This window comes from Nannizzia gypsea, genomic scaffold, assembly GCF_000150975.2.
Source record: "Nannizzia gypsea CBS 118893 supercont1.2 genomic scaffold, whole genome shotgun sequence".
Lineage (NCBI taxonomy): Eukaryota > Fungi > Ascomycota > Eurotiomycetes > Onygenales > Arthrodermataceae > Nannizzia > Nannizzia gypsea.
The window spans coordinates 1923320-1950637 of NW_003345200.1; the positions used below are offsets into that span (position 1 = coordinate 1923320).

General features: G+C 49.8%; 9 protein-coding genes across 9 annotated transcripts; 6 read left to right on the forward strand and 3 right to left on the reverse strand.

Annotated features, from left to right (window-relative positions):
- Positions 1-716: 716 nt before the first annotated feature.
- On the forward strand, positions 717-3967 carry MGYG_02744 (F-box domain-containing protein; the record flags this gene model as incomplete). Its single annotated transcript, XM_003175165.1, has 2 exons — positions 717-895; positions 985-3967. 2 exons carry the CDS (start codon positions 717-719, stop codon positions 3965-3967), a joined length of 3162 nt encoding a protein of 1053 aa, XP_003175213.1.
- An 822-nt stretch (positions 3968-4789) lies between these two features.
- MGYG_02745 (C6 zinc finger domain-containing protein) lies at positions 4790-7378 on the reverse strand (the record flags this gene model as incomplete). Its single annotated transcript, XM_003175166.1, has 5 exons — positions 4790-5142; positions 5211-5774; positions 5825-6084; positions 6143-7068; positions 7127-7378. The coding sequence occupies 5 exons, from the start codon at positions 7376-7378 to the stop codon at positions 4790-4792; spliced, it is 2355 nt and encodes a 784-aa protein (XP_003175214.1).
- Positions 7379-7893: 515 nt separating this feature from the next.
- MGYG_08996 (hypothetical protein) lies at positions 7894-8226 on the forward strand (the record flags this gene model as incomplete). Its single annotated transcript, XM_003175167.1, has 1 exon — positions 7894-8226. A coding segment is annotated over one exon (333 nt), but the record flags the coding sequence as incomplete, so codon positions are not given.
- A 398-nt stretch (positions 8227-8624) lies between these two features.
- MGYG_02746 (hypothetical protein) lies at positions 8625-11361 on the reverse strand (the record flags this gene model as incomplete). Its single annotated transcript, XM_003175168.1, has 3 exons — positions 8625-9739; positions 9808-11140; positions 11185-11361. 3 exons carry the CDS (start codon positions 11359-11361, stop codon positions 8625-8627), a joined length of 2625 nt encoding a protein of 874 aa, XP_003175216.1.
- A 1767-nt stretch (positions 11362-13128) lies between these two features.
- MGYG_02747 (CAMK/CAMK1 protein kinase) lies at positions 13129-15395 on the forward strand (the record flags this gene model as incomplete). The annotated part of the gene is made up of 3 exons (XM_003175169.1): positions 13129-13569; positions 13848-14092; positions 14174-15395. The coding sequence occupies 3 exons, from the start codon at positions 13129-13131 to the stop codon at positions 15393-15395; spliced, it is 1908 nt and encodes a 635-aa protein (XP_003175217.1).
- A 934-nt stretch (positions 15396-16329) lies between these two features.
- Positions 16330-18614, reverse strand: MGYG_02748 (hypothetical protein; the record flags this gene model as incomplete). Its single annotated transcript, XM_003175170.1, has 8 exons — positions 16330-16778; positions 16835-16957; positions 17016-17443; positions 17505-17654; positions 17742-17959; positions 18022-18034; positions 18105-18204; positions 18374-18614. The coding sequence occupies 8 exons, from the start codon at positions 18612-18614 to the stop codon at positions 16330-16332; spliced, it is 1722 nt and encodes a 573-aa protein (XP_003175218.1).
- Positions 18615-22312: 3698 nt separating this feature from the next.
- On the forward strand, positions 22313-24012 carry MGYG_02749 (riboflavin transporter MCH5; the record flags this gene model as incomplete). Its single annotated transcript, XM_003175171.1, has 2 exons — positions 22313-23751; positions 23850-24012. The coding sequence occupies 2 exons, from the start codon at positions 22313-22315 to the stop codon at positions 24010-24012; spliced, it is 1602 nt and encodes a 533-aa protein (XP_003175219.1).
- Positions 24013-25076: 1064 nt separating this feature from the next.
- On the forward strand, positions 25077-25771 carry MGYG_02750 (hypothetical protein; the record flags this gene model as incomplete). Its single annotated transcript, XM_003175172.1, has 2 exons — positions 25077-25306; positions 25576-25771. The coding sequence occupies 2 exons, from the start codon at positions 25077-25079 to the stop codon at positions 25769-25771; spliced, it is 426 nt and encodes a 141-aa protein (XP_003175220.1).
- A 328-nt stretch (positions 25772-26099) lies between these two features.
- MGYG_02751 (hypothetical protein) lies at positions 26100-26951 on the forward strand (the record flags this gene model as incomplete). The annotated part of the gene is made up of 1 exon (XM_003175173.1): positions 26100-26951. The coding sequence occupies one exon, from the start codon at positions 26100-26102 to the stop codon at positions 26949-26951; it is 852 nt and encodes a 283-aa protein (XP_003175221.1).
- Positions 26952-27318: the final 367 nt, after the last annotated feature.

Here is a 27318-nt window from a genome sequence, read left to right on the forward strand (position 1 = left end):
AAATACGGAGTAAAAAGGCGAGGAGGAAGAAAAAAGGCCGCTGTCGAGTTGCATGTAACCAGCCAGTGGGAAGAGGGCTGGTGCGTCGAGAAGCTGTGCAGGCTGGTGGTTGCTCAGTCACAGGTATTATTAAGCGCTCTTTTCTTTTTCTTTTTTTCTTTTGGTAGCTCGAACTGGCGGAGCTGGCTGCATCATGTGACCCAATGGTTTTTTTCTGCTTTGGCTCAGGGGGGAACGAGCTGGGAAAAGGAAAATAGTCCAGCTAATGTAATAAAACCACCACCCAGACTTTGCTATTTTTATTTTTTTTGTATTAAGCTTGACGTGGCTGGAATTTGGCCGTCCTTTTTTTAGCTCGTGGGAGTTCCGTGGAGCGCCAGGGCATATTCGAAAGCTTCCGTCCTGTTTCATCCCTGGTGGCCTCGACGACGTGCATGATATATCGTGGTGGCCGCTCCCATGCAACGATCGTCCTAAACTAGATATAAAACGAGAAGTTGGAGCAGGCATCGCCACACATCGACGAATTACTAGTTACAGGCTTGGTCCTCTTTCTCGTTCTTTTGTCCCCTTTGCTTCCATGAGTCGTGGATGGTGTGTATGGAGTATATGAATCCTGCATGCTGTATGGTATAAGAGGCGACGTCGACGGGAAGCTCGTGCGCTTACTTTTTGGGTACAACCATGGATCGTGACGGTAAATGACTGCCAGGACCATGGAAGGGAACCGGCTCTCTGTCCTGCCTGGAGATATCCATGAAACACAGAGTAGCGATTACATGCCTTCGGACGAGTGCGATGCTAGAGGCGACGGCTTGGAAGGAGGCCATGGGAGCCTGGCAGGGGAACCACCGAAGGCTGCATTTCATCGACTCCCCCAAGTTGTAATCGAGAGGTATGTTAAAATGATACCCAGTTATCGACTGTTTTAAATAGGTTGTTATTATTTTTTCTTGGTACATTTTTGTTGACGTTGACCGTTAGAATATTATGTTTGGTTGATGCAAACTGCTTTGCTTCACTGACATTGCTCAACCGTGCATGGCGACGGATATCTGATAGTCCAAGACTTTATCGCCATCATTTAGCAGACTACTGTTCGCCGCCTGGTTCATCAGCTGAGGTTTTGGAATCAGCAAGCCTTGAGACCCTGAAATCGAAGCTCGCCCAGATTGCCAGGAGCCATGTTTTTGCTGCCTTTCTTCGGCCAAAGCAGACCGTTGTGAAGCTTATATCGGCATCGGTCAGCTCTTCCTCTGCCTCACCACAAGGTGAAGCGTTACGATTTATCTTCTCTGCACACGGTCGGTTACTCCTGGCGTTAAGCTCGTCTAGGATTTTCGTGATAGATCTTACGAAAGACCATATCTCGGTACGTCATGAACTGAAGATACTTCGGCGTCCTACGGCGGCTGCAATACTTGATGACGGGTCCCTCTTAGCTGTTGCATCTTCTGGGCATCGGGTACGGCTATATGAGCTGAAAGACCAATATGCCAGACTTCTTCAGACGATTGAGCTTCACGAGGTTCCGTTATCATTAGAATTTTCACCTTATGCCTCCGTTCTGGCTGTGGCATTTGACGGAGGGATTGAGATCCATGCCTTGGGAGAAAACATTCTATCCACCGCCCATCGGGCAGTAAGATGTGAAGGAGTATCGACCTTGACCTTTTCTTCTGATGGATCCATGCTCTTTGGTTCTTCAGACGATCCTCGCGCCAACAGCTTTATCATGGTATCCCCTCCTCTTCTTCCTGACCCTGGGTTTGATCTTAGCCTGTCAGAACTCCATAGTCGGATGTGGACAACTCAAATTCTGTTCCCAGAGGTTGGCGAGGGATACAGCTACTCTAATTTGATACCTCCGGCAGAGAGCGGCGACCAGTCCATCTTCTTTGTAGGATACGATAATCGAATGAAGGCCTTCCGTATATCCCAAGTTGATGATATCAAAGGCGGGACTCTCTACCTAGTTGGGCCCGGAGCAGATATAGAAAGAGACGAGCCTCGGCCAAATCTGCTACCAGTTACTAGTGGAAAAGGTGAATTTATAGCAACAAGCTTTGAGAAGTCTGGGATATGGATATTTGGAGTCCCAGAGTCAAGGACAAAACCTGAGGATTCTGGAAAGGATTCCGAAGCGCGTCCCCAGCCTACAATCCCTCGCATCGATGAAAATGGCTCTTTATCGCACGAGGCCACCAATTTCCAACGGCTTAAAAAACATATCGAAGGCTCAAAAAGTTTCATAGCAGGACATCCCATTGAAGCAACCAACGATATCACAGACATGAGGTGGATGCGGAACGTTAAAGAAGAGAGTTCCGGCTCTAGCAAACTATGCAGGCTTGTTGCAGTAGCCCCGGGGGGCGTGGACTCCTCTTTCAGCATGATTACCGGGGACACCATGCCTATCGACGGGGGGAGAGTCATCCTGTTTGATTTTGAGATCTCCCCCAGAAATGGCGCATACGAGGAACTCACTATCGAAGCTGGTGAGGCGGTTCCCACAGAGTTGCCAGAACAGGGAGCAACCCTCGATGCTGAGGTCGAGCTTGAGAAAAGGAGAGCTCAAATCAGCCGTCAGAGGACCATGGCTGCTAGACATGCCCCGTCAAGGTCGAGCTGGCGTAACAGCATACCTCCGGCCGGATCTCAGCTCGATGAGGAATCAACATCACCGCCTCTCCCATCTACTCCAGGGGGCGGAGCTAGGAGTGCTCTACCATTCTTAGACAGTCCGTACAGCAACACCTCTCCTCGCTCCATAGAAACACTAAGACGAGCGGCAACAGCAGCTTCGCGTAGCCTCGCCGCAAGTAGATTCGAGACAGCCCGTCCTGCCCTCGGCTCCGGTTCTCGTCGCAGACAGTTTGTCGTGCCCCATGAGAGCGATGCGGATAACTGGGTTCCACCACCTCCCCCATACACTGAAGATGCCAGCGATCCTCTACCAGATCATTTTCGGGCAGGTATCGTACCTAGAGCTACGGAGCCTCCGCCTCGTAACCCACCTAGAGATATTGGCCACGGCCTACGCAGGTCACGAACGTCAACTATAGACTCCTCGGGGAGCTCGTCGCTACATCGTTCGCAAACAACCATAAGCCGGCCTAGTGTCACGATCCCGAGACGCCCTCTTCACTCTAATAGTGCCACGAATAGTCCAATAAACTACCACGACACATCCCCAATTGCAAATGTGTCACCTCCTAACCCAGTCATCGGCGGCAGTAGACAGATACCCAATAGCCAGGGCGGCCACAGCACAGCCAACATCAATTCTCTCCCTCCTTCCCGCAACACTCCTACTAATACTGGTTCCACGTTTCCTCTACCTCAAGTTCCTCCCACGCAACACCCCATAACCTCGACACCAGCCAGTTTCACTCCCTTGCATGGCCATGGTGCACCGCCCAACCCGCCATTCCAAGTTATAGGGAATCAGGGCTACCCACCACACTTGGCTACAGCCACTCCGAGTCAATTACAGCCGGGCAGACCAGGGGGACAGCCAGCTCAACTAGATGCATTGCAGCGGCCTCCCTATATACCTTCACCAAACGCAGCTTCGATAGCACACGCTCCGCACCCTGAAGACCCCTTACCAAATGTTCCCACTTTGCCTGTTCAACGCCAGATATCCGGATCGAGCTCACTTCCTGAACAACCCCAAGGAGACCCTCAGTCGCGTAGTGGCCGCTGGCTCTCCACCAATTACAGGTCCTCCGACAACTCAAACTCTGGTGTTCAAAGGTCCCGGTCTCGTTCTCAGGATGTGCCTCGGCGTCGTCTAAACACGGGGGGAGGACTCTTTGACAAACGCACCGGACGCAACATCCTAACGTCTCAGTCCGACATTCGACTAAATTCTACTGCACGGTCAGAAGACTGGAAAGAGCAATGGACTAAGCTGAAAGGTGAAAAGAAGAAGAACAAAGATTCAAAGTGCGCAGTAATGTAATACCCTCTTGATGTAATTTGAGATTTGTATGGCTATTTGATTTTGATATTATTACTGTTGCTGGGCATCAATTTTTTGTTTACACCTGGAGCCCCTATCAATATTAGCCGACTAGTTACCCTTTGTTATTCCCACATTTTTAACACTTACTTGGGTTGGCTCTCGTGGTTCTTTTCTTTGATGATGCTCTTGGCAGCTCCCATTCACGCTGTTGATGGGACCCAGAGCCACAACATACAGATAAACGCATGCTTTGAAAGATCTAAAATGGAAGATCTAATGACTATCTACTTTAAATTATCGTCTACACCGTCTCCCATTCCTCGTAGTTACCTCACTGGTGGTTATGATACTACAATCAGCTCTGCGTATTTGTTACTGACGTTATCAGTGGCCATGAAAGATGTGGTGGTGGAAGATCTTGATAATCGCTTAGCCCGCTGACTACCTAGGTATACAAATACCCTGCTAAGACACAGAGAGTAGGCCTTGTAGCTTCATATTAGACGCAGGCTGGAATTCCACAACCTTAGGGAGTCATTGGCTTTGAGCACAAAAAGGGTCAATTTATGGTAATATATGTGATAGTATACGCATTAACGCCATTTCAGAAGCCATTATATACTCCTCTCCGTCGTAAGCAAGAAGCGTCATATTCCCCATTATCATTAAACTTCCTGATAGAAGTAAAAAGCTCCAAATCCGGCCGAAATTGTTCCCCGGGCATACGGGTATCATGTACAGATGAAATAAATATCCCCATAAAAACTAGAAAATGAAAAACCAGGAGTAGCCCCTGACGAATGGATGTATGCTCCCTGCCTATACCTCCAGGCCTTGAACACCGGGATATAAATAAGGAAAGTCTACAAGGCCGTCAAGCATCCAGTTCAAAGGATCGAACACTTCATAATTCGGTTCCAGGAAACCACTGGAAATGGAGGACGAGTTGAAGCCGCCCAAGGCTGGACCCGGAGAAGATTCAGGGCCCGTAGTTACGGGTGCAGCTGTCAAGGCTGGGGAGGTAAGGGTAGGATCAGCTGTTGAGGCTGCACTTACGCCTTCAGGCCCCGGTGGTACAGGAGTAGATGTCGATGTACGGATGGGAGCAGTGGAGGAACACGAGGCGGAGGAGTCAGCTCCAGAGTCTGGATTTGTTGGATTTTTGAGATACGCTGTTGAGACAGTTAGGTTAATGCGCATGTACTGAGTAAAAATGGTCATGGTATATAGAGGGTCTTACTTTCGAAATTCCTTCCCCTGGCCTGGAAATCCTCTCGCCATCGCCAAACGGAGTCGAAGACAAGTGACATACTCATTCTACAGCGAACCTTTAACATCAGCGAGTCTCCGGTATCCGATGAGCTGGGTTCACCCGGCTGTCTTTGGCACTGAGACTGTTGATTCGTTCGGCTACCAACACCGTTCATTCGCCACATTTGAGCTAGAACCTCTGCTAATCGTTGTGGAAGGTCGTTGTTCGTTACGGATATGTGACGAAGGGCTGATATAGTACGACTAAAAAGAGACTTTGTGTAGCTCATATCGATATGGACGGCAAAAAAGCTGTTGCACAGCTTGAAAAGGCTGAATCCTGCGGCAAGGGTCATCTGGTATATGTAATTGGAGCAGTATGATAGGACTGGTCCCGTGGATGTTTCAAGGCCGAAGGCTTCCTCAAGAAATGCTGTTGTTGCAAGGTATAGAGCTGATAGGCCTTGGCGGTAGTCCTTAGTGGTTGGATTTTCAAAGAAAATAGAGAGATGGAGATGTAGGCCGGCGGCACGTAAGTAGACTTTCGTTATGGCTACTGCCAGTTAGCTCGGTGGTTTCCTATATGAATGCATGAGGACGTACAGTTTGTCTCTGCTCGGACCTGACCCTCTAGGTCTTCAAAATCTTTGAATAGTACTGATGCCATGACGTTGCGCTCTTTATCACTTAATACACCTACTGGATCCCTGTGGTTACTGTATAATGTTTGTGAGATTTTATCACAGAACTTTTCAATCTGTAACCGCACCCTGACCTCCGGTGGAAGGCGCAAATCAGCCTCTTTGGAAGAAAGGGTACAATCAAACAAGGTTGACGATGGCTGTCCGTACCCAGTTGCAACTCTAGAAGCAATTATTAGAATAGGGGCAAAATATGCGGAAGTAGTGAGAAGTAACATACCGCTGAGCAACAATATTACAAAATGCCCATGTCGTAACCCTATCGTTTAGTTCGCCTTCTCTCAACTCCACTCTATACTTGGAGAAATCCTGGGCATGAGACGGCCTATGTAGACCAATTTGGAGTGCTATTTGCTGCATCATGCCACATAGCATAAAAGTAGGGTCGGTGGAGGTACTACTAGTAGGGAACGGCCAGGTGCAAAGTAAAGCTAGAGCCTTGACAACATGATAGCTCTGTGGGACATCTGCAAGGGTGCTCCATACCAACCGCATGACGGGACCAGACAAAGCATTTAAAAGAGAAGAATCTGTCTGATATCGACGGGAAGCAACTGCTAGGATGGTCCAAAAAAGGAGTGGAGAGGTATCATAGTATTCGTCTGGGGTCTTTTGAGTCTCAAGCAAGGGAAGAAAAGGGTGATAGTATGTAAAGAACCTGGTGAAAAGCTCTGCAATCCGATCTGAATGAATGGTCACATCTTCCAGTCGTTTCACGTCCATTATCTGGTTTGGCGGGCTTCGTAGATGGTCACCGCCGGACTTGAGGTCTAACAACGATGCAACAGCTTCATGTGGCTTCATGTAGTCTGCTGAGGCCTGATCCCCTTGTTGAGGACGCATTGAGCTTGTCGATGGGGTATAAGGCATGGAAGGTGGTGCCGAAAGATGGCCAGCCGCAGGGATGTTTAGGTGATGCTGCTGCTGTTGGTGTTGTTGGTGTTGTTGCTGCTGCTGGGCCAGGAATTGCACATTGGCATTGGCATTGACGACCTGTCTCCGCAGTTCTATAATTTCCCGCTCCATTTCCGCATTACGGCTGCGTTTGCCAATTCGTCTGAAGTTCGCTTCGATCTTACATGGCAGCTTTAGCCGGTGGCAGCGAGTGCAGGTCGTAAAAGGGTCCTGAACAACATCACAGCGGAGCTACGTGACGATCTCATCAGCATCGAGTCGTAATCTGATACATACACAGGGCGCTCACCTTCTGCTGCCGGCACTCATTGCAAGCTCTCTTCACAGGGTGCCTCCTCTTCTCGTCTTCATCTCCATCCCCAGTCGCACTCTGCGGCGAGCTGCTCTGCGCACCACCGGCCGCAGGCCTCTTCTGTCTCCCTCCACCCAGGCTTTTCAGCGACGGCCTCCTAGCCCTACCATCGTCGCTATCTCCCTCGTCTCCGCTGTTACTCTTTCCTCTCTCTGCAGCACGGGAGCGCAGTCCACCACCTGGCGACATCACCCCCACTCGCGGCTCCAGGTATCTTGCTCTATCAAACTAGCTGTGGGTGCGCTGCTGGCAAGCTGCCTCCGAAACAGCTATAACCATCCCAGTCGAAAAGAACCCTCCAGCCCCGCCGGGTTGATCCCGCGGCCGCGCAGGCTTTTTGCTTCTTTTCTTTAGGTTTTTGATTCTCGATTTCGCCGTGGGAATGCGAAATATGTACAAGGCGTTGAAGACGGGGCGAAAAGTGTGTGGGACAGCGGCGTGGTGGGCGGGCAATGGCAGGGTAGCAGGCGACACAGGTTCGGTGGCTTGCAAATAGGCGCAGTTTAAGAGGTCGTCCGAGGGCTTTTCGCTTGGAGACGAAGCGCTTGTTTCGCTGGATGAGTCGGAATCTCGTCTTTGTCGGTGGTTTTGCTCGCGGCCAGGCGAGGGTCACATGACACGGCATTTTATACGAGACGAAGACGACGACGACGAGGCTCGAGTTGAGAGAGAGAAGCAGCCAACATCATAGAGATAGGAAGGGGAAGAAGAAGAACCAAGGACCTGAAGAAGACGGGGGGACGAAGAGACGAAGAGAGGAAGAGACGATGGCATCCAAGGGGAAGCCCATCGCGCTGAAGAGGCGGTCGACGCCTCGCTGTCTGCATCCATCACGGCAGCCAGCATATATCCAGATGCTCTCTACGTCCACCTCAACCAGTTCGACGTCAAATATTGAAAAAGAAGTATTGACGACGGAGTTCGATGCCTCGCAAACCCCGCAGCCGTTTCTTGACCCTGGTCTGCGAGATCGTATGCTGAAACTACGGGGATCAGGGCCTGACACCGCACACACAAAAAAAGACGGAGAAAATTGATAGAAATGAGCTCTATTAAATTCAAATCGGCTACTCAAGTATGTTATATGTATGGGGGAAGTGAAGAGGCAGCAAAGACCACGAGCTCAGAGAAATAGAAAGGTGCCTTTGAAACATTAAAAGCAAACCAGATACATATCAACATCAAAAAAAGGGGCTGGTGGGAAAATCAGGGTCAAAATTATGTCATTTTCGTCATCAATCATCATCATAATGCAAACGGGAGGGAATCGAACGTCGTCACTGTCGTTATCAAAGCGAAAAATGCATCATTATAAAAGCAAATGTTGGTATAAAGTGGTGTTGGCACCGGCATTCTCATCTTACTCTTTACAGTTCATTCGTGGTATCATAATTCATTCAGTTGGCATAACAGGCTTTACGGATGATGCAAGGGCTTATTTGGCTTCTCTCTCCCTTCGAGACGAAGCAAAGACGCTCTCTGGGTCCATCGTCGAGGCGACGCTGGAGTAGTCGACAATGACGTTCCCTCCGATGGCTCGGCGCAGTTTCTCCCGGCGGGCCTCAAGTTTCTCTTGTTCACGGCGTTGGCGGGTACGGGTAATCCAGTCATGTACTTCATGCAGAGGACGGAAAGAACGGACACGTTTTCCTCGACGGTATTCAGAGGAGGCCAAAGACAAATTAGTTTTGGTGGATGGCGACTTCACGACGCGGCTGGACTTGAGCCGAGAGCGAGAACGCTGCGAGACACGCCGGATCATGGAGATAGGACCTTGGAATGGCGTGCGGTTCTGGGGAATTCCAAGTGTATTGCTAACATATTGCCCACTCTCGTATCCACTGGAAGGTGAGTCATTTCCGGCTGTGATTGTGGTCGTAGTTTTGGGAAGCAATTTACTTGAGATAACACTGCTGCGTCTGTTACTGGAGTTGCCTTCATCGTCGTAATCTTGCCAAAACCCATACGGACGCCAGAACGGATACATCTTGTTATCCAGTTTCTTGCCCGCTGTCCTGTTGCGTACACGATGTGTCGTACCTAGAATATCCTTTGCAGCATCAGTAGGAGGTATGGAATCTGCTGTCGAAGCTCGATGAGAGGAACTGAACCTCCGACGAACCGAGCTGAGACGACGGACAATACCAGCCCCAGTACCATTGCTGCTGCTATCTGTTTGCATTGGAAGTGGAGGTCGGGGTCTCGACGGCACCGTGTTCGAACGCTTTAGCGGGATATATGGGGCATTTTGCGTATCCGAGCCTGGAGGTTTTGGTGCAGCGCGGGGGTATCTAAGGGGAGATTCAACATGGTCTAGAGAAATCACAGGTGGCCTGGGGCGAGCTTCACAAAGCGGGTGTTCAACAACCAGCAGGGACTTATTATTATGGGCAAAGAAAGGGACTGCCGTTGCCTGGCTTATTTCAACAGGCCCAGGGGAACAGGACAGGGACTCGATAGAGTGTTGAAATTGCGTCAAAGATCCAGGAGGTGGAGATGGCTGACGGGTGGAGCCCTCGCGGTCACGCACAGGCGAATCTGGAGGAAGGACTATTTGTGGGGTGGGCATGGAAGTTGTAGACAGGCGAAGTGGCTTGGAACGAGATCCGGGAGAATACCGGTAGGTTCAGGCGCTTGCTTTTTAGGAGGCAGGTTAACAAGCTCTGAAGGGGGTTGTGGTAGAGGCTTGGAGTCGAGGCGATCTTTCTTTGCAGAACCAGGCGCGCTAACGAGCATCCGAGAACTCTCACCGGAAATCGAGCCTGCTCGAGATGTATTCCTACTCGTAGGTGCAGATAGAGAAGACCGCCGTGTAGGAATTTTTGGCTTGAAGGCACTAGGAACACTAGAGGTTGAGGCTATAGACTCCGACATAGTACGCCTATGCCTGCGTGAACTGCGAGATGATTCTACGCCGGAATCTGGTGCAGTAGAAGGCCTGCGGTGGCTTGGAGGCAAGGAGCGTAGGACCGGTCTAGGAGGTGCGGGAGTCTTAAGAGACGACCGACGCTGAGGGATAACCACCACGCGAATGACATCTTCGACTTTCTTTGGTCTCGTAAAAGTTATAGCTGTGCCTGTCGTAGTAACCGACAAGTCAGATGCAACACTCCGACGATTTTCGTCTGTGATCCGAGTTCGTTTGTGAGTTAGACGCGGTTGTCCTTGTTGTTGGGGCTGCAGCTGCGGATGCGGCTGCAACGGCTTGGATATAGACTGTGGGCTGGGTGTTGGCGTGCTGATAGATCGAAGGGAGCCATTCTTCTCAGTATGCCGAAGAGTCCTCTTCTTTTGCGGCGGAGAATCGATCACAACGGCTTCAATAGTAGTGGTTGATGCGGTTGAAATACAGCGTACGTGCCCTGAGTCATTGGTTTCCATGCCGCTTTCACTTGGCCAGCCGATGCTAGCGGCGAAGGCTTCAACTGAGGTCGATGAGCCAGTGCCATTTTCGTTCCAGGCTCGTTCCCGGAGGCTCCCATGACGAGTATGGGAAGGGGAATACCCTTGGTTAGCGGACTGGACGCGGCCTAAGGAAGATGAGGCTCTTTTTTCGCCACGTTTGCGTACTTGTAGTTCGTTTGTATCGAACAGCTGGCGGACCTGTTTGGGCTCCTGCGCAGTGCTGTCCGAGTGTGTCTCATCACTAGTCTTATGGCTAACAGCTGGGTTGCGCGATGGGTGTGGCAGTCTATGCTTGCAGGGTAACAGAGGAGTGGATTTGGTCTTTTCAGCCTCCTCATCGGACGATAGTGACTCTCTGGCTGTCGCGAAGGAGGTAGTTCTTGAAGATGAGGAGGTGACACGCTGGCTCTGCCCGTCTCGTTTCTTAGAGCGAGAGGTGACGCGAGGAGGGGTGATGTCCGGGGTGAGCGGGTTTACACCGTTTGAAGGTGTTATGGTGTTTTGCGGGTCGAGACAAGTTTCAGAGCCTTGGTCTTGGGAAATTTTCTGGTCTTCGACGGTTATGGCAGGTGGAGTTAAGGGAAGCGTACGCGCAGGAGAGTAGACGGGCCCATTATTTTGTTATCACCAGTATCATCAGCATTATCAAAGAACACCGGAGAATCTGCGTTGACAAGATCATATCGCCGCGGTAAAACTTTGTGAGATTTCAACAGAGGTTTGTCACTGCTCTCGCGCCCCTGGATAATGTCGGTTTCGGCCGCCATTATTACGAGAGACAATGTCCTTATCAATAACTCAAGTCTCCCCTAAGAACATGCCACAGTTTTATCGTCGTCAAATTCGAGCCGAGTAAGGAGCGTGGAGGTTCCGTTTCATCACGGAGTAGTGCTGACCTGAACCAGCACGCCAGCACACCGACGTGCTATGGTATGCTATGCTTTCGGAAACACGGAGAGTTTGACAGGAGAGCGGACCAATAGACGACAGGATCTCGATATGGTTGAAGGTATCGCCGTCAATATGCTGAACAAGTGGTGATACTGAAGGAGCGCGTGGGATGGCACCTAAGGAGCGACTGGCACCAAGTAATCCAGTGTTGCCGAGGCGAAAGTCGGTAGGCAAAAAGGTGAGATATCGAATAGCGAGCGTCAGGACATGCGAACTGGCTCAGAAAAAAAGAGGGTGGGCAAGTGCTTGTCTTCGGGGGGTGGTAGGAGGGAGCTTCAACCCTGGCACTAATATATGCGCCCGTCTCAGGATAAGCACCCGCGCGTCCCTCTTCTCCGGTCGTCACCCCAGCCTTCAACCTCTCGTCTTCGCGTACTCCGTATTCCGTGCTGGTTCAACGTATTCCCAGTTCTCCTCCTGAGCTAATACATTCTTCCTGGCATCTAGAGAGGAGGAGGAGGAGGAGGATGGAAGGGTGAAAAGCAAGCAATGGGGATTAGCCTCCCTCTTCTCCCTGCTGCTTATCTTTCCTGCTTATGCCGTGTCACCGGGTTCTCCTGTATCTGTGCCTGCTCCGTGGCCTTGCTCTGTGTATATCCTGCGGCCGCCTCTCTGTCGCTTTCGTCTCTGCTGTTTTCTTTTTCTCCCTTCCTGCTCTCGCCTTTCCGCCTGGTTGATCTCTTGATGTTTTGACGTTGGAAAAGACGAAGTCGTGAGTTTCCCTTTTGGGCCCAGGAACGTACCTGATTAGTAATCTACTTAGTCATTAAGCTTAGTCAGACAACTAGCCACGATTACTAATGCAAAACTACGTTCACGTGATTTTCGTCCCAAAGAGGAAAAAAAGGACATCAAGCCACAAAGAGCGACAAAAAGGGACAAAAAGCGACAATAAAGACGACGATGAAGACGACGAGATAGCGATAGATAGAGACCAAAGACAAGAGACAAAAGACGAAAGGGCAGGTTAGGACGCGGCGGCGAGCAACCGAGACGATCGAGGCGGCCGAGGAGGCCACGGAGAAGCCACAGGGCGGCCCTGCAGCAGCGACGGGGGAGATGAGATGAGCACCAAGGCTCGTCCGTCCATGCCCTGCGCGCACTAGTTGTTAGTCAAGTAACTCAAGTATCAAAGGGTGTCCACTTAACTGACGTCAACATCCCAGATCTCGCTGCCTCCGCTGCCCTTTCGGCTCCTTATATAACAATAGGCTCCTCGCCCCGTCACTCGCTTATCTCCCGCCTGCATCAAAAGTCACAGGAGATCATCAGCCAGACAGTCACTAACAGTCGCTCGAGAGACACGGAACCGTCACAAGGGGCCAGGCAAACTCGCGGTCCCCAGAACCGGCCTTCCCTTTCCTCTGCAGCCCTCCCTCCACCCTAAAACTCCTCCCCTCCCTCCCCCCAAAACCAAAAGAAAGAAGAAAAGAAAAGAAAAAAAATACTAGGTCTGGCTGTAGCAGCCGCGCCGTACTACCCGCCCCTCCCCCATCACCAGCCCTCCCCCCTTCCCTGCACTCCCTTTCTCAAGGGGACGACCGAAGAAAAAAGAAAGAAAGAAAAAAGCACATCCCGTCGTCATGAGCACAATACAAAACCTCAAGAACTTCATCCGCCATGGGAAACAGGCCCGTATGTCTGTTGCCCATGGTGAGCCCACTACCAACGTCACAGCCGTCCACGCAGAACCTCAACGGAAACAGCAGCCGCAGTACCAGCCCGGCATGGCGACCGGTACCCTCGATGCCATCGACCAGCATCAACGCTCGAACAAGGCCGCCGCGGCCGCTACTGCAAAGAACCAGGCCAGAGCCCACGAGCAGGAGATCGAGCAGATCATCGCGGAGGAGAAGCTCAACCGCTCCAAGCTGCCCACCTACCCTGGCCTGGAACGATACATGCTCGTTGAGAAGATGGGCGATGGCGCCTTCAGTAACGTCTACCGCGCGCGGTACAAGTCGGGACAGTCGGGAGAGGTTGCCATCAAGGTCGTCAGGAAATTCGAAATGAGCTCCAAACAGGTATGTTCGGGATGCCGCGTTGCGGGCCAGGCCAAACAAACAAACAAAAATAAAAAACAATACCCAATCCCATTACACTGGCTTCCATGAGTTTTTTTTTTTCTTTTCTTGTTCTCTTCGTTCTTTGCCAACCGGTGTGCCTTTGGGGGTCTCCTCTTAGGGCATTGATCACCTTCACCCGAGCATCAAGAAGAAGCAGGTGGAGGTGAGAAAACCCCTCCATATGCCCTCAGGCCACTGGAATGCTGTCGACCTAGTTATACTAACTCTTTTCATAGCGAGCGAGCATCCTGAAAGAAGTTCAAATAATGCGCCAACTTGACCATCCAAACATAGTCAAGCTGATAGAATTCTCGGAATCGCCCCAATTCTACTACATCGTTCTCGAGCTATGTCCCGGGGGAGAGTTGTTCCACCAGATCGTTCGTTTGACGTACTTCAGTGAAAACCTGGCCCGCCATGTTATCGTGCAGGTGGCAAAAGCGATAGAATATCTACACGAGGAATCTGGTGTTGTTCATCGGTTAGATATATCACCAAACCCCTCATGATATTTTCTTGCTGGTTTGGTTGATGCATGGGACGCTAATTTGTTTTGAAAAAGTGACATAAAACCGGAAAACTTGCTCTTCTATCCAGCACCATTCACTCCCACCAGAAACCCCAAGCCACCAGCTCCAGGTGATGAAGACAAGGTTGATGAAGGTGAATTTATTCCCGGTGTTGGCTCTGGTGGTATCGGAGTGATCAAAGTTGCAGACTTTGGCCTATCAAAGGTCATCTGGGATAGTGAAACGATGACTCCTTGCGGTACCGTCGGCTATACAGCCCCAGAAATCGTCAAAGATGAGCGCTACTCTAAATCGGTCGACATGTGGGCGTTGGGATGTGTGCTCTACACCCTACTATGTGGCTTCCCTCCCTTTTACGACGAATCCATCCAAGCTCTGACGGAAAAGGTTGCGCGTGGACAATACACGTTCCTTTCTCCTTGGTGGGACGACATCTCCAAGCCCGCACAGGACTTGGTTTCACACCTCCTCACCGTTGACCCCGACAAGCGTTATACTATAAAAGAGTTCCTTGCACACCCTTGGATTAGAGAAACGGACGAAGAGACCACTGCCGCCGATGATGCCCCACCACTTGCTACCCCTCTTGTCACTCATAACAAGATCCTTGAAGCGCCGCTTGCTGGCATTGACCCCAATGCTCGCCGCGCTGACTTCCGCTCTCCTGGCGCAATGAACTTGCGTGAGGTCTTTGATGTCGGTTATGCTGTTCACAGACAAGAGGAAGAGGCCAAACGCCGCAAAGCTGGCTTTAAAGTCGGATATCGAGGTGCAGCCCTTGATCCCCTCAGCGAAGTGGAGCCCGCCGAGCAACAAGAGTATAGTGGTGAAGACTCTGAATTACAAGGTGAAATGCATTACTACGACCAAGGAGGCAACCCCATTCCAGCCATGCCTTACAACAAGGCTCAGGGAGGCCAGCAGCGGCAACCACATATGGGGTATAACCCCGACGTGGCTGCCGTCGAGAGCAAGTTACGAGGTACCAATATCAGTACAGGCCAGCAAGCACAGCAGATGAGCGCAGCCGCTCAAGCCCGTCGTGCGGCTGGTGCAACTGCTGCCAGGCAACCACAACAGCGAGGCCGGCAACAATACCAGCAAGGAGGCTATGGCCAACACAGTGCAGCCGTAGCCGCCGCCGCTAGAGAAAACGCAGCTCGGTCCGCGCAACAGCCATTCGAACTCAGCCTAGATAATGCCACATTACTAGGAAGGAGAGGGAGGAGGATGGCAGGACAGCCCGTATCTTAATTCCCACTAGCACCAACTCAGAGCAGAGCTATCTATATTACCTCCCAATCTCCTACCTCCCCACTCTCTCGTCAGTCGATCCTCTGCCCTGCGTCTTGCTGTCACTTTCCTCGCCCTCTTTTTCCTTATGTGTGCATGTCCAGCAATGACCGTTTTAATGCCCTTTTTCACTTTTCTGTTTTCATGATGTCATCTCATGTTATGTTATGGATTCACTCAATTACAACCCAAAACCCACAACCTTCCCAGCACTAGACATTGAAAATATTCCGTACATACAATTGATATGGCTTTTCAAAAAAAACCATACTATCACTCCTACTCTACCGTTTGCTCGGAGGAAATAGGAACTGTGTATACAGATTGTTTGTACTCTATTCAAGTTGCTGTGTTTTCCTTCCCACCGGAATAATAGATAGGGGCGCATTGGGAGAGCAATTCAAAGGGTCTACTTATGTTTAGGTCGCGTTTGATATAATCAGAGTCTCGAGGGCTCGGCCGACGAAACCTCTCCGTGGAGAGATATACGTAAACGACATGGTTTGATTACACTAATTCCGCTTACTCGAATTCTACAATTAACTACTAAACTGAGACAGGCTGCGGAAAAACGAGGTGTGCGATTGACTTAATACAGACTCAGTTCTAGGAGAGTACATTAGATTATATAGTATAGATAAGAGAAGATATAGACGAATTCGGTTCTTGTTATTCATTAAAAGCAAAACAGGCTACCTTCCAGTTGGGTATAGTAAGAAACGGGCATGAACATAAACATGAATCATAAAAGACAAATCGTTTCGCTCGCAATATCCGCAATCAGACTTTCTGTCTGGCGCGTCGTTTCTCTCTCTTCTATCTCGTTCTATACTTCTGCAATTAAGAACAAACAAAATATGGTCATCCAGATAACGGTACTCAACGCACAGCGTCTTTAGAGGGATGCCTTGCCTCTGGTCTCGATTGGAAGCAGTACCATGGCAGCAAATGCAGCCAACATTAGGCCACCGGAGGCATACACAGGTGCCTTAGGGTTTGTGTCACCGCCGTAGATGGCAACAATAGGTGCTAGCAGGCCGCAAATACGGTTGAGGCAGCTGGCAATACCAGTTCCAGTACCACGGTTGGGTGCTGGGAAAACCTCGGGGGTGTAGGCGTATAGAACACCGTACATGATATTTTGGAAGAAGGCCTCGAGACAGGTGCAAGCCAGGCGGATTTTTGGATCCGGCGAAATAGTGAAGCAGAAAAGAATAATTCCAGTGATCAGGGTGGAAATGGCCATGGTACCCTTACGTCCAATATAAGGAATGTCGACTGTGTAGCAGGCAATCAGAGATCCAGGAACACCGACAATAGAAGTAATGGCATAGTCACGGTAAACTTTAATTTTCTTATTAGCTAGAGAAGGTTAAAGCAAGTATATGTAGCGAACTTACCGGTATAGGTGGTTGGGGGTGGGTACTTGTCACCACCGCCCTGAGAAAGGTACTGTGGCAAGAAAGCGTTGAAAAGAGGATAACCCATTCCGATGGTTGCCCAGCAGAACCAAAGAAGGACAGCTAAAACACTATTAATTTCTGGGAAATTCTTAATCAAAGGGTAGCTTGGAATACGTACTGGTCAATCCAAGTCTCTTGGTTGCGAAGAGTGGTGCGATACGCTCTCCAGAGAACTTGTTTAATTGTCTCTTGATAATCTCAGTAGTGCTCAGCTTTTGGCTTTGTACTTCATCGGGGTGTCCTCCAATCTCGTTGAGAATGTCAACGGTAAGCCAAGTTTTTGCTCCATTCTTATGTGCAATGCCGTGTACGGCGGCGACGGCGTCTTCCTGACGTCCACGAGAAAGGAGGAACTTGGGAGACTCATAGAGGTGGAATAGGAAGAAACGAGACAAGAACATGAGGAATGTGAGAACTCCAAGGATATAGGTGAAGTATCGCCATCCCATGTTGTCTTCCTTAGCACAGCATGGAGCAGGAGCAAGATGGCATGAAGGTAGACCCTCAGCACAAGTATACTTTGGTACAAGACCCCATGCGATAAGACTGAAGCGAAATAATATTAGAATAAAAGACGAACACAAGTGTAGGGGATTCCTATACTAACCTAGCAACCAGTTGACCCACAGGCCACCATACACTAAGCATTGTCAGGAGGTTTCCAGATGCAAAGGGAAGAAACTCGAGGAACAATGCGCCATCAACAGGTAGGTTTCCACCAACGCCTAGGCCGAGACAGGCAAACATAGCACAAACACTAGAATCAAAGCATGTTAGCAACTGCACAGGAGGACTTGTGGGCCATGCGCTAGATGTATATAAAAATCATGAAGGCTATACATACCCGATCCACGTTGGGCTACCACCGACTGCTATTCCGAAAACACCGCATAGGAATAGAGTCATATTGAAAGCAAGACGACGACCGATGATGTCGGAAGCAGTTCCCCAGAAGACGGATCCTAGGCAAAGGCCGATAAACAAAGCACAGGTAGTGAATCGAACATGGGAGTCGCTAACGCCGAATTCAAGAGATAGTTTCGGTAGTGTGAGAGCAACACCCTAAAAAGGGAACATGTTAACTAGCAAATCCTTCAAATGTACGGTAACATTGAGTTACTCACTTGAAGCCATAGACTGTAAAGAATACCATGTTAGTTTCCGAGGGCAAAACGCGGTTAATAAGGTGACTTAGAAAAGGACGTACTTGTCTGCGAACCAGCCAAATCCACACAAGACAAACAGTTGCCATTGGTAGCGGCCCATTCCAATATCTTGAACTGCTCTGTTAATGACCATGGACTTTCCTAATAAAACACATATTCGATTAGACCCGTTTCTTTGAATACTACAGTGGTATATAATCCACTGGATTGGCCAAGCCAGAAGGGGAAGGGGGTGATATTTGGCGTTTCTTGCGTCCAGCCTGTATAGTTAAAAGAGTATAAATAAAATCTCAAAACAATTATAACGTACTGTCGTATGCGGTATCCTGACCGGTGGATACAACAGCAGCCTCAACTTCAGCTCTCAGAGCTTCAAGGGTTAATTCGGTCTCATATTCCGGTGGAGGGCTGGCAGCACCCTCTTCATCAAAAGTGCCGCCTACAGATTTCTTTTTTGCTGGGATTTTACTTGTTGGCGAACCACCGGACAGTGGTATTAGGACCCCAGGGAAGGACTTTTGCTCCTTCGCGAAAGGGTTCACAAACGGCATGGTGGGCAATTACTGCTGCTTTGGGGCAGATGGGGAATTGCGGAACTTGGCGTTTGGGCACAGTAATCAATTGTTCGGGACAGATTGAAGGTTGGTTGTTGCTTTCGTCAATTCAGTATATGGCTACTGGTAAATGGCGAATTTCATGAAGAGGTTGCGTTTGGGCTGCTATGACGGGTATAGCTAGAACCGGCTGTTGATATACGGTGGGGATGTGGGCAGATATTCCGGGGAATGACGGTGAAATTGTACTTGGGACGATAAGCCAGCTGATAATGGCAATTGGGAGGAAGAGTGAACGAGGGAAAGAGTTCCGAAGAGTAGTTAATCCAACTAGTTGTATCTCCAAAAAAGTCTGTAAATCCGCTGGTCGACGAACCTCTCCTCCACATATAGTTGTATCAAAATGGTAACGTGCCGTGTATTCGCCGCCTGCCTTCTCCGAAAAGTGAAGAAGGCTGTGTGCACAGTTCTAAAGGGCGAGCCAAAGAGAGGGTCGTGCTCGGTGGATGGAAGAGAAGTGAGCCTCTATAAAGGCAGAGGCATGGTGACGCTGATTGTTATATATGCGTGTTTCACGAATCAGACCCGGGCTTAAATTAAGAGGCGAAAAAAGCAATGGGGTGGTGCCATGGGAGGAGAGCACGAGTGCGGGTTCAGATGGGCGGATCCAGTCAAGGTTATTGGCTGTGCAGACGGTGCATGGGAGAGGGAGGTGGAGATCTCTTGATGCTAGTGCGTCTCTCCGTTTTCAATCTCACTATTATGTCATAGGAGAGGAGAGCAGTGCTCGTATATGGATCCCCAGCAACAAGGTATGTATCAGCTCGGAGGAGCTGACCGTGATGCCCTTGCTGCAGGCTCTCGAACAGGAACAAAAGGGCGATGGCTGCTAGACTCAGGCAACATTAACACGAAGGTTCGGTTCTTCCCTGGTGGTCAGGCATAAAGATGGGGAATTTGAATTTTGGAATCCTGAAAATCACGGGAATCCTCTCCCACCATAACTAACCAAGGGCTTGTTCTCACTATACTAACATATCATACATTAAGGTAGGGTGTAAGGAAGTGGCGATCTCTTGCTGGGCCATATTCCTTCAAAAAGAAGATTTCTTCCCTGCCTGGTCTGCACCTGCTTGAGCCACCCCGTGTGCTATAAGCTCCTATACCCTTCTTCGCTCTCCGTCCATGTCGTCCTCACACTCGCCAGAGCTCCCTCCTCTGCATGCAAGTACATATGCAGTTTGGCTTGTCGCTTGTCACTTTTGCTTTGCTTTTTCTTGGACGTCAAAGGAGAGTGCTTAGTAAGCTTCCTTCGTCGTCTTGGCTTGCTTGGCACCCGTGAGCTCGGACTCGGAAAAAGCTTTGTTCCACTTCCATCCAATGAGCGCTCAGCAGGTATATTACGTCATAGGAAAAGGCTAGCGGTGAGTGTCACGTTACATTCTGTTTCCACCAATGACAATTGCCGAAGCAATGGCCGAGGTACCACTGCATAAAAAGAATGCGAGCCTTTGGAGTAACAGCAAACTGCGAGTGGAGATGCGGACATAAAACCCAGGGGGAAAATCTCTGCGCTCCGGCGGCAAACACCGAGGCGTTTCGGTCCAAGTAATCGCGTTCGCCGAGCCTCTTCGAAAATTCTTTGATGGTGACGTCAAGACAGGAACCTGGGCGCAAGAAGCGATAGTGAAGGGGAACGAGAAGACGTCGCTGCGGCGACGCCATGTGGTGCGGCAGGGCCCGCCATGCAATGCGATGAGAGACTTGACAGCATTCTCGTGACGCCGTTCGAAGGGGTGTGATGATGCGCCACGATGCGCCCAGCAATACTGTTAATATCAAGGATGGTGGGAACGAAGTGCTAAGGGTTTGTCCTTTTTGATGATTTCCTCGTGATGGATACGGCTCCTTATTTATCGATTACTTTGACCAGTGAGCGTTGGAATCAAATGAACTCTTCTTGAAATCCATGTTTAATACGAGATTGGCCAGATGTAGGACGGACGGTAATCGTCGTAGCAAAATCAGAAATTTCCCGTTTGCCTTCTTCATATGGAACGATCGTTCGTATCCTGTTTTTGCATGGAGTATTTTCGTTGCTGCTGCTGAGGTCAAAACGACAACATTACAACAAGTTGAACTCGTATGCTTTTAACATATATAAAGCAACCTGCAAGAGATGGAGTATTCCTTGGGAAGTTCATTAACCGCTGTTGGACTCATAGAAGCCAATTGCGCCCAAAGGCCTGTGAATATCTAGAAAGAAGCCCAGATCAGATGTGAAATATAAGTCTAAGGCCCAGTATCTTGTGTACCGAATAACATCAAGGTCAAACACAACCGAATTATGTTAACAGACGGTAAAAAGTTGAGAGTAGGAGTATTCTCATGCGATGTCGAGGGAGATCTGCGTTTAACCAACGAGACCGCAGCTTTGCGATAGCCACTTTCGCGAGTTAAAGGCGTGCACTATTATTATCCTAGGGTTTCTTCAGCTTCAGCTCAGCCTTGCAATGGAGGAATGCTTGGTTATCAGAAAAGTATGACAGCGCTTGATAAAAAGCCATTAGCCCCTCCCTAATTACAGAGGCACTGTCTTCGTAGATGGTTATTCCCTTCCGTGCTCGATAACTAACTAACTAGTTATCTGGTTTGGTGCAGCCTCATCAGCAACACACAAACACAACCTGGACACGATAACGACGATACATATGTTGTGTACCCGATTGGTTCGGGTTTCAAGGAGTCAACACCAGCATGCATCTCGTGAGCTCGAACTCCGACTAACTAGCGGATATTGTTGTTTCGAAACATGCTGCTGTCGTTTCTTTTGCAGCTTCACGCCCGAGAGATCTCTTGACCAGCTTTTCATAGATTCAAGCAAGCAAACGAGCTTCATGTCACCGAGAAGGCTTAACCAGCTGCTATCATGGTGACTCTGTACTCTGTATGGAGTACTCCCAAACCAGCCGTCAACTCAAGGAGCCTGCTTGTGTTGGACCTCTAGGAGTTCATGAACGTCGGTGGCTGGCTGGCCGAAACCCGAGCCCGAAATGACATCCAACTGAGGAAAAAGCAACCCCAGCGAAAAAGGGCGTTTCCCGCGTGGCTGCCGCAAGCCATCGACCAACCAAACCAAGTCTGCTATCACCAACCCATGAACTGCAGCAACGCAATCGGAACTGTTGGCACGGCCGTTCCTCCCATGGATTTTCATGTTGACTGACCGGACGATAACTGTGGTGCGCGTTCAGACTCTTCCACCCCTGTGGGAGCTCGCTCGTCGGGTGAATAATGCTCGTTAACCAGTTAACTAGTTAATGTGAAGCAAGGATTGAACAAGCATCTTCCATCTGCCGAAACCCACAAGATAAAAGCCCATACGGAATACTCCGTTGGTGAATGAATCATGGCCAATAATCTTATTCTATGGAGTAAAAACTGCTCGGTTAAAGCGGCCACCTGTGTCGAAGTTACCCATGGATCTGATAACTATATCTTGCCTCCAGGATATTTTTTTTCTTTCGTCTCATCTCGACCGACTCTCGAGGAGCCAGGGCCGACAAGGGGATTCTTTTTCATTACTATCGTCAACAATAAAGGCACTTCCTCCCCCGGTACCTTTGACTGCAGGGTATATAATTTACCTTGTCAGCGTTTAGTGAGGGGAGCGGTGTTTGTCTTCGACTCGGATTATGAAATCTCAAGACAGCACGGTTGCCGAGGGGGCAGATTCTCATCAAGAGGGACACCGCAACACTGACCATCCAGGAGGGGCTGCTGGCGCAGGATTCGAGAGTGACTCTGAAGGGCCGGCGCCGTTGACGGAAAAGAATTCACATGACACTGGTGCGAGGCGAGATCTAGACATATCAACTATCGATGAGGAAAGAGAACCGCCGCTTTACGATGAAAAGGCGCTTCCGCTGGCAGGAAATGGACTGTTATTCCAGGCCATAACTAGAGATCAGGATGGAAATTCGGTTCGTGTGACCCGTACAAGGTCGCTACGGTCTTCTCCGCCTGCAGACTCAGAGAACCTCACCCGGCTAGGTTCTCGTATGTCAACAGACCCAGATGGCAATGTATATCCCGAGGGTGGATTGGAGGCATACTTGGTGGTATTTGGATGTTTCCTCTGCCTCTTTGGCTCCTTTGGACTGGTAAACACGATAGGGACCTTCCAGGCTTATCTGAGTGAGAACCAGCTCAAGGAGTACAACCAGAGCACCATATCATGGATATTCGGTGTTTTTTCCTTCCTCATCTTCTTCGGAGGCCTTCAGATTGGCCCTATCTTTGATGCAAAGGGACCAAAGGGGCTTGTCCTCGTCGGTTCAGTCCTTATCATTGGAAGCCTGATTGCGCTTGGGTTCTGCACTGAGTATTGGCAAATAATGGTTGTCTTCGGTGTTGTCTGTGCAGCTGGCACGTCGATGGTGTTCACACCAGCAGTGGCTAATCCTGGCCATTACTTCTTCCGCCTTCGAGGCCGAGCAACTGGATTGGCCGCAACAGGTGGAAGTGTAGGAGGTATTGTCTTTCCCTTGGTGCTAGATGTCCTTTTCACAAAGATTGGATTCGCCTGGTCTACTCGCGTATTGGCCTTGATATGCTTTGTTAGCCTTGGTGCTGGCCTGATGCTAGTCAAATCACGATTACCCAGACAACGGGCTACCATGGAGAATATCATGCCTGACCTTCGTATCCTCCTCGAGCCCGTTTTTGCATGCACCACGCTCGGTATTTTCTGTATAGAATGGGGTCTTTTTGTGCCTCTTACATATATATCCTCATATGCTATCCATCACGGCATACCAAAGGGTCTATCCTACCAGCTTTTGGCCATCCTTAATGTAGGATCTTTCTTCGGCCGCTGGGTGCCCGGATACATATCCGATTATACCGGGCGATTCAACACCATGATTATCACTGTGCTCATGTGTCTGCTCTCCGTGTCCTGTCTCTGGCTTCCGGCCAATGGGAACACTGCAATGACGATAGCATTCGCTTTCATCTTCGGCTTCTCAAGTGGTAGTAACATTGGTCTAACGCCAGTGTGTGTGGGCCAGACATGCAAGACAGAGAACTATGGACGGTATTATGCCACGGCATACACTGTTGTAAGCTTTGGGTATGTATATGACACCTCTTCCTGCTCGTCAACCCCAAAGCTCTATTGTTCTCTTTTTATTTTTATCTTGTTTTTACTAATCTAATTATATCACACAGATGCCTGACTGGTATCCCCATTGGAGGATCGATCTTGACCCGGAACGGCGGTGAATACTGGGGCCTCATTGCCTGGACAAGCTGCTGTTACTTTGGAGGCCTGGTATTTTTCATTGCAGCCCGGGTGCTTCGAGTCGGCTGGAGCCCGTTCAAAATAGACTGACATCATATCCATATCCAAATACCTCTTGCCAGGTTTTGATCCCCCCGGAGCCATGGGGTATCATATGTATATATTGATTATCCTTGCACCTGCATTATATACACGCATATCTACGGGGTTGTTTTCCGGATAACCGGACGTTGCTATATTTGATCATGGGTTCATCATTCGGCGTTATCATTCTCAGGTATACCATAGGCGTGTTTAATGTCCCTGTTTTCTTTCAAGTTAGCTAGGTCTCACTATTATGGCATGAATCAAAAATACACTATTGGCTATTCTCTCGCTTCCGTCCATAACCTGCGACCAACCCAGGCTTTCTGCGTTTCTTTCTCGTATATCCTCGAGATCTATGTGCAGGATGCAAGATGGCCAGGCCCTAATTACTAGGCATATGTCTAGGATAGAGACATGTCCTTTTAGCTGCAGATAGCTACCATCGGCCTTGAACAACCGAGATGCCGGCGTAAACCCCCCAATAAAGGCCGCGAGCTAGCATACGTAAGGCAAGGAAGCCATGCCGTTAAAGGGTGGTTAAATGGGCCTATGGTCTGCTAGATCATCTAGTTACAGGCTCTCTGCGCCTTTCTGGCTTCTGCAAGGTATGCACGAAGTAACTACCCTCCTACATTAACCTGTCCTTCCTTCAGGAGAAAAAGCTTGACAGTCAATCAATTGCTGTATCCGCCGTCTGGTAGGGCTGAAAAAGGCCATCAGCACGTAGAGAGCACCATGGTCTTCCCGTCCACGCCAGCCGCACAGAGGCGAGGTGATCTCGGAGAATAACGAGTAACTAGTTAACCGGTTTAAGTTATGTAGCAAACACCTGGGGGCGCAGCGTAAAGCTTGATATAACCAGAAACTAAACAAACTCCTTGCGCCAACCTGCCAACGGACGGATGGGATGAACCAGCCATGAGCAAGCAGATACAAGGACGGGGAAAAAGAAAATATTAGAATGACCTATTTTTATACCGCCTGGAGCCAACCACCACGCAAACGAAGGCCGCCCAGCTGAACAGCGCGGCGTCTGATTCGTGTTTCAGACGCCCACCCACCGTCGGATGCAAGACATTGTGTTGTCATTCCACCACAAGGATTTCGACAAGTCCAAGTCCCGCCTGGATCGAGCAATTATTGACGGAGAGGCTTGTTGTGGATGGAGGGGGAGCAGCAGAGGGCAGGAATCTCTCTCTCGCATCTCGATCTCCCTTGTACGCATTTGGTCGGTTTGCTGGGCTGAATCCTCGGGAGCAGTTAGGGAAACGCCTCTGTACCTGCTCCGGTCAGTGATGTATGTTTCACAGCCGAGAGGATGTCCTTCGTCTCTCGGGAACAAAGTTGAGAGAGTCTACGGAGCCTACGGAGTTCTCCTGGTGAGGCTGCAATCCCACCGTAACGTCTGGTGGTTCAGCCAGGCGGCTCCTGAAGGAACATATTGCTTTCTCTGCACGGGATACGATGTATATGGAACCAAAAAGGGTCTCACCCGGCGACCATATCAGATATCAGTGCTTTGTCTCACTTCGAGTACCATACCATTCTGGTCTAATACCACCGTAGCGAGCTCGATGTCCGGGCAGCCTATGGGGCCCGGCCGAGGAAGCCACTGGAACAGCTGCCTAAGGTGTTCATCCTTTCTGCTCTCTCCAAGTCTCTCGGAACCGTGGCAACCGGTTGGGTTGCAGCTACTTTTAGCTACTTGGACACGCCATGGCATGGCTGGCGGAGTCCCGAGCTCAGATGGAGCTTCGGATAAGGTGGAAACGGAGCATGGCTCTGAACAAAGCCTCTGGGCTGGAGAGATCGAGCCCAGCCCCCCTCTTGTGACGTTGTGAAGTATACGTCTTGACAAGACGACGTATAAATATAACTATCTCGTCTGCCTGATACCCTCTTGTTATTCTATTATCACTATCATAATCAACTATCGTTCATAGCTAAGCAGAGGATCATACTCTTTCCTCCCTTTTTCTAGCCTTTTCTTTTCGAGCTGCGTCACTCGCTTAGTTTGATTTGTTACCCTATATAACAGATAATTCCCTTCGTTACTCTGCTGTTGCATATTGATCAATCGTCCTTTCAAGATGGTTGCTTTGATATCCTTCGTCGTTGTTGCTCTTGCTGGCACCACCTTGGCTCGCCCGGGCTTCAGGTACCCAGACCTTGAAATCAGAGGGACAGGAGGAGGCCACCAGCCTCCAATGACAACCGGCAACCCTCCAACAACCAACCCCGAGCCTACTCCTACTCCCAACCCTCCAAACCCGGGTACTGAGACCATCACCACTACTCGAACGGATACTATTACCCGTACCACATTTGTCCCGTGTTCTACCCCCGTTGCAACCATTCCAGGCTACACCTGGTACAGCACCTGGCTCACAGCTTCCACCTACACTACGACGACTTGCTATCCAGTCACCGAAACTCAGGCACCCACAGAGCCTGCCCCTACGCAGCCTCCAGAGACTACTCCCACGCAACCCACAGAGAACTGCCCACCACAGGTCACAGTCACCGTCACCGTCACCGAATGCCGTGGAGATGGCTGCGGAGAGCCGCCAGTTACACCTCCACCAACTGAGCCTACTCCTCCACCACATCACTGTCCTGAATGCCAGACCTATACCATCACCGATATCCACGAGGGAACGAGCACCATTGTTGTCCCACCTCAGACTCTTCCTCCTGGCCAGTGCGGTGGATGCCAAACCATCACGATTACCGACATCCACGAGGGAACTAAGACTCTCACTATCCCCCCTGAGACAACTATTATTACGGAGACTCCACCCCCAACATCTAACCCACCACCAACCGTTACCGGTACCGGCGGACACCTACCATCCGGGCCACAACCCACTTACACTCCCCCAACCCTGACCTCCCAGCAGCCCACTGGAACTGGCTCCCCACAGCGCCGATGGTGGAACTAAGTGAGCACTGGCAGAGCATCAAGACATTCACCTGGGCTGATCTACTGACGTATCTCCCCTGATATTGTTTAATGCTGCACCGGCCACCTAATCACTGACTGCACGGCTATATTTCCCCCTCCTAATAATGCCTACCTATGTCGCCATTTTGTGTTATCTCTTTAAAGCGAGCATTTTCTTAATCTTGTTTTCCCCCTTGTTATCTTCCCATCCCAACGCATCTATTTCACGATTGACCGCCGAGTATATAAAATACAGACTTTCCTTAATGAATCGACGAAGACTTATATTATACAGCTAGATAAATGGGCACATAGATTCATACAGCATTCTAAATGTCTTCATCCCTTGTATCAAAATAAACGCT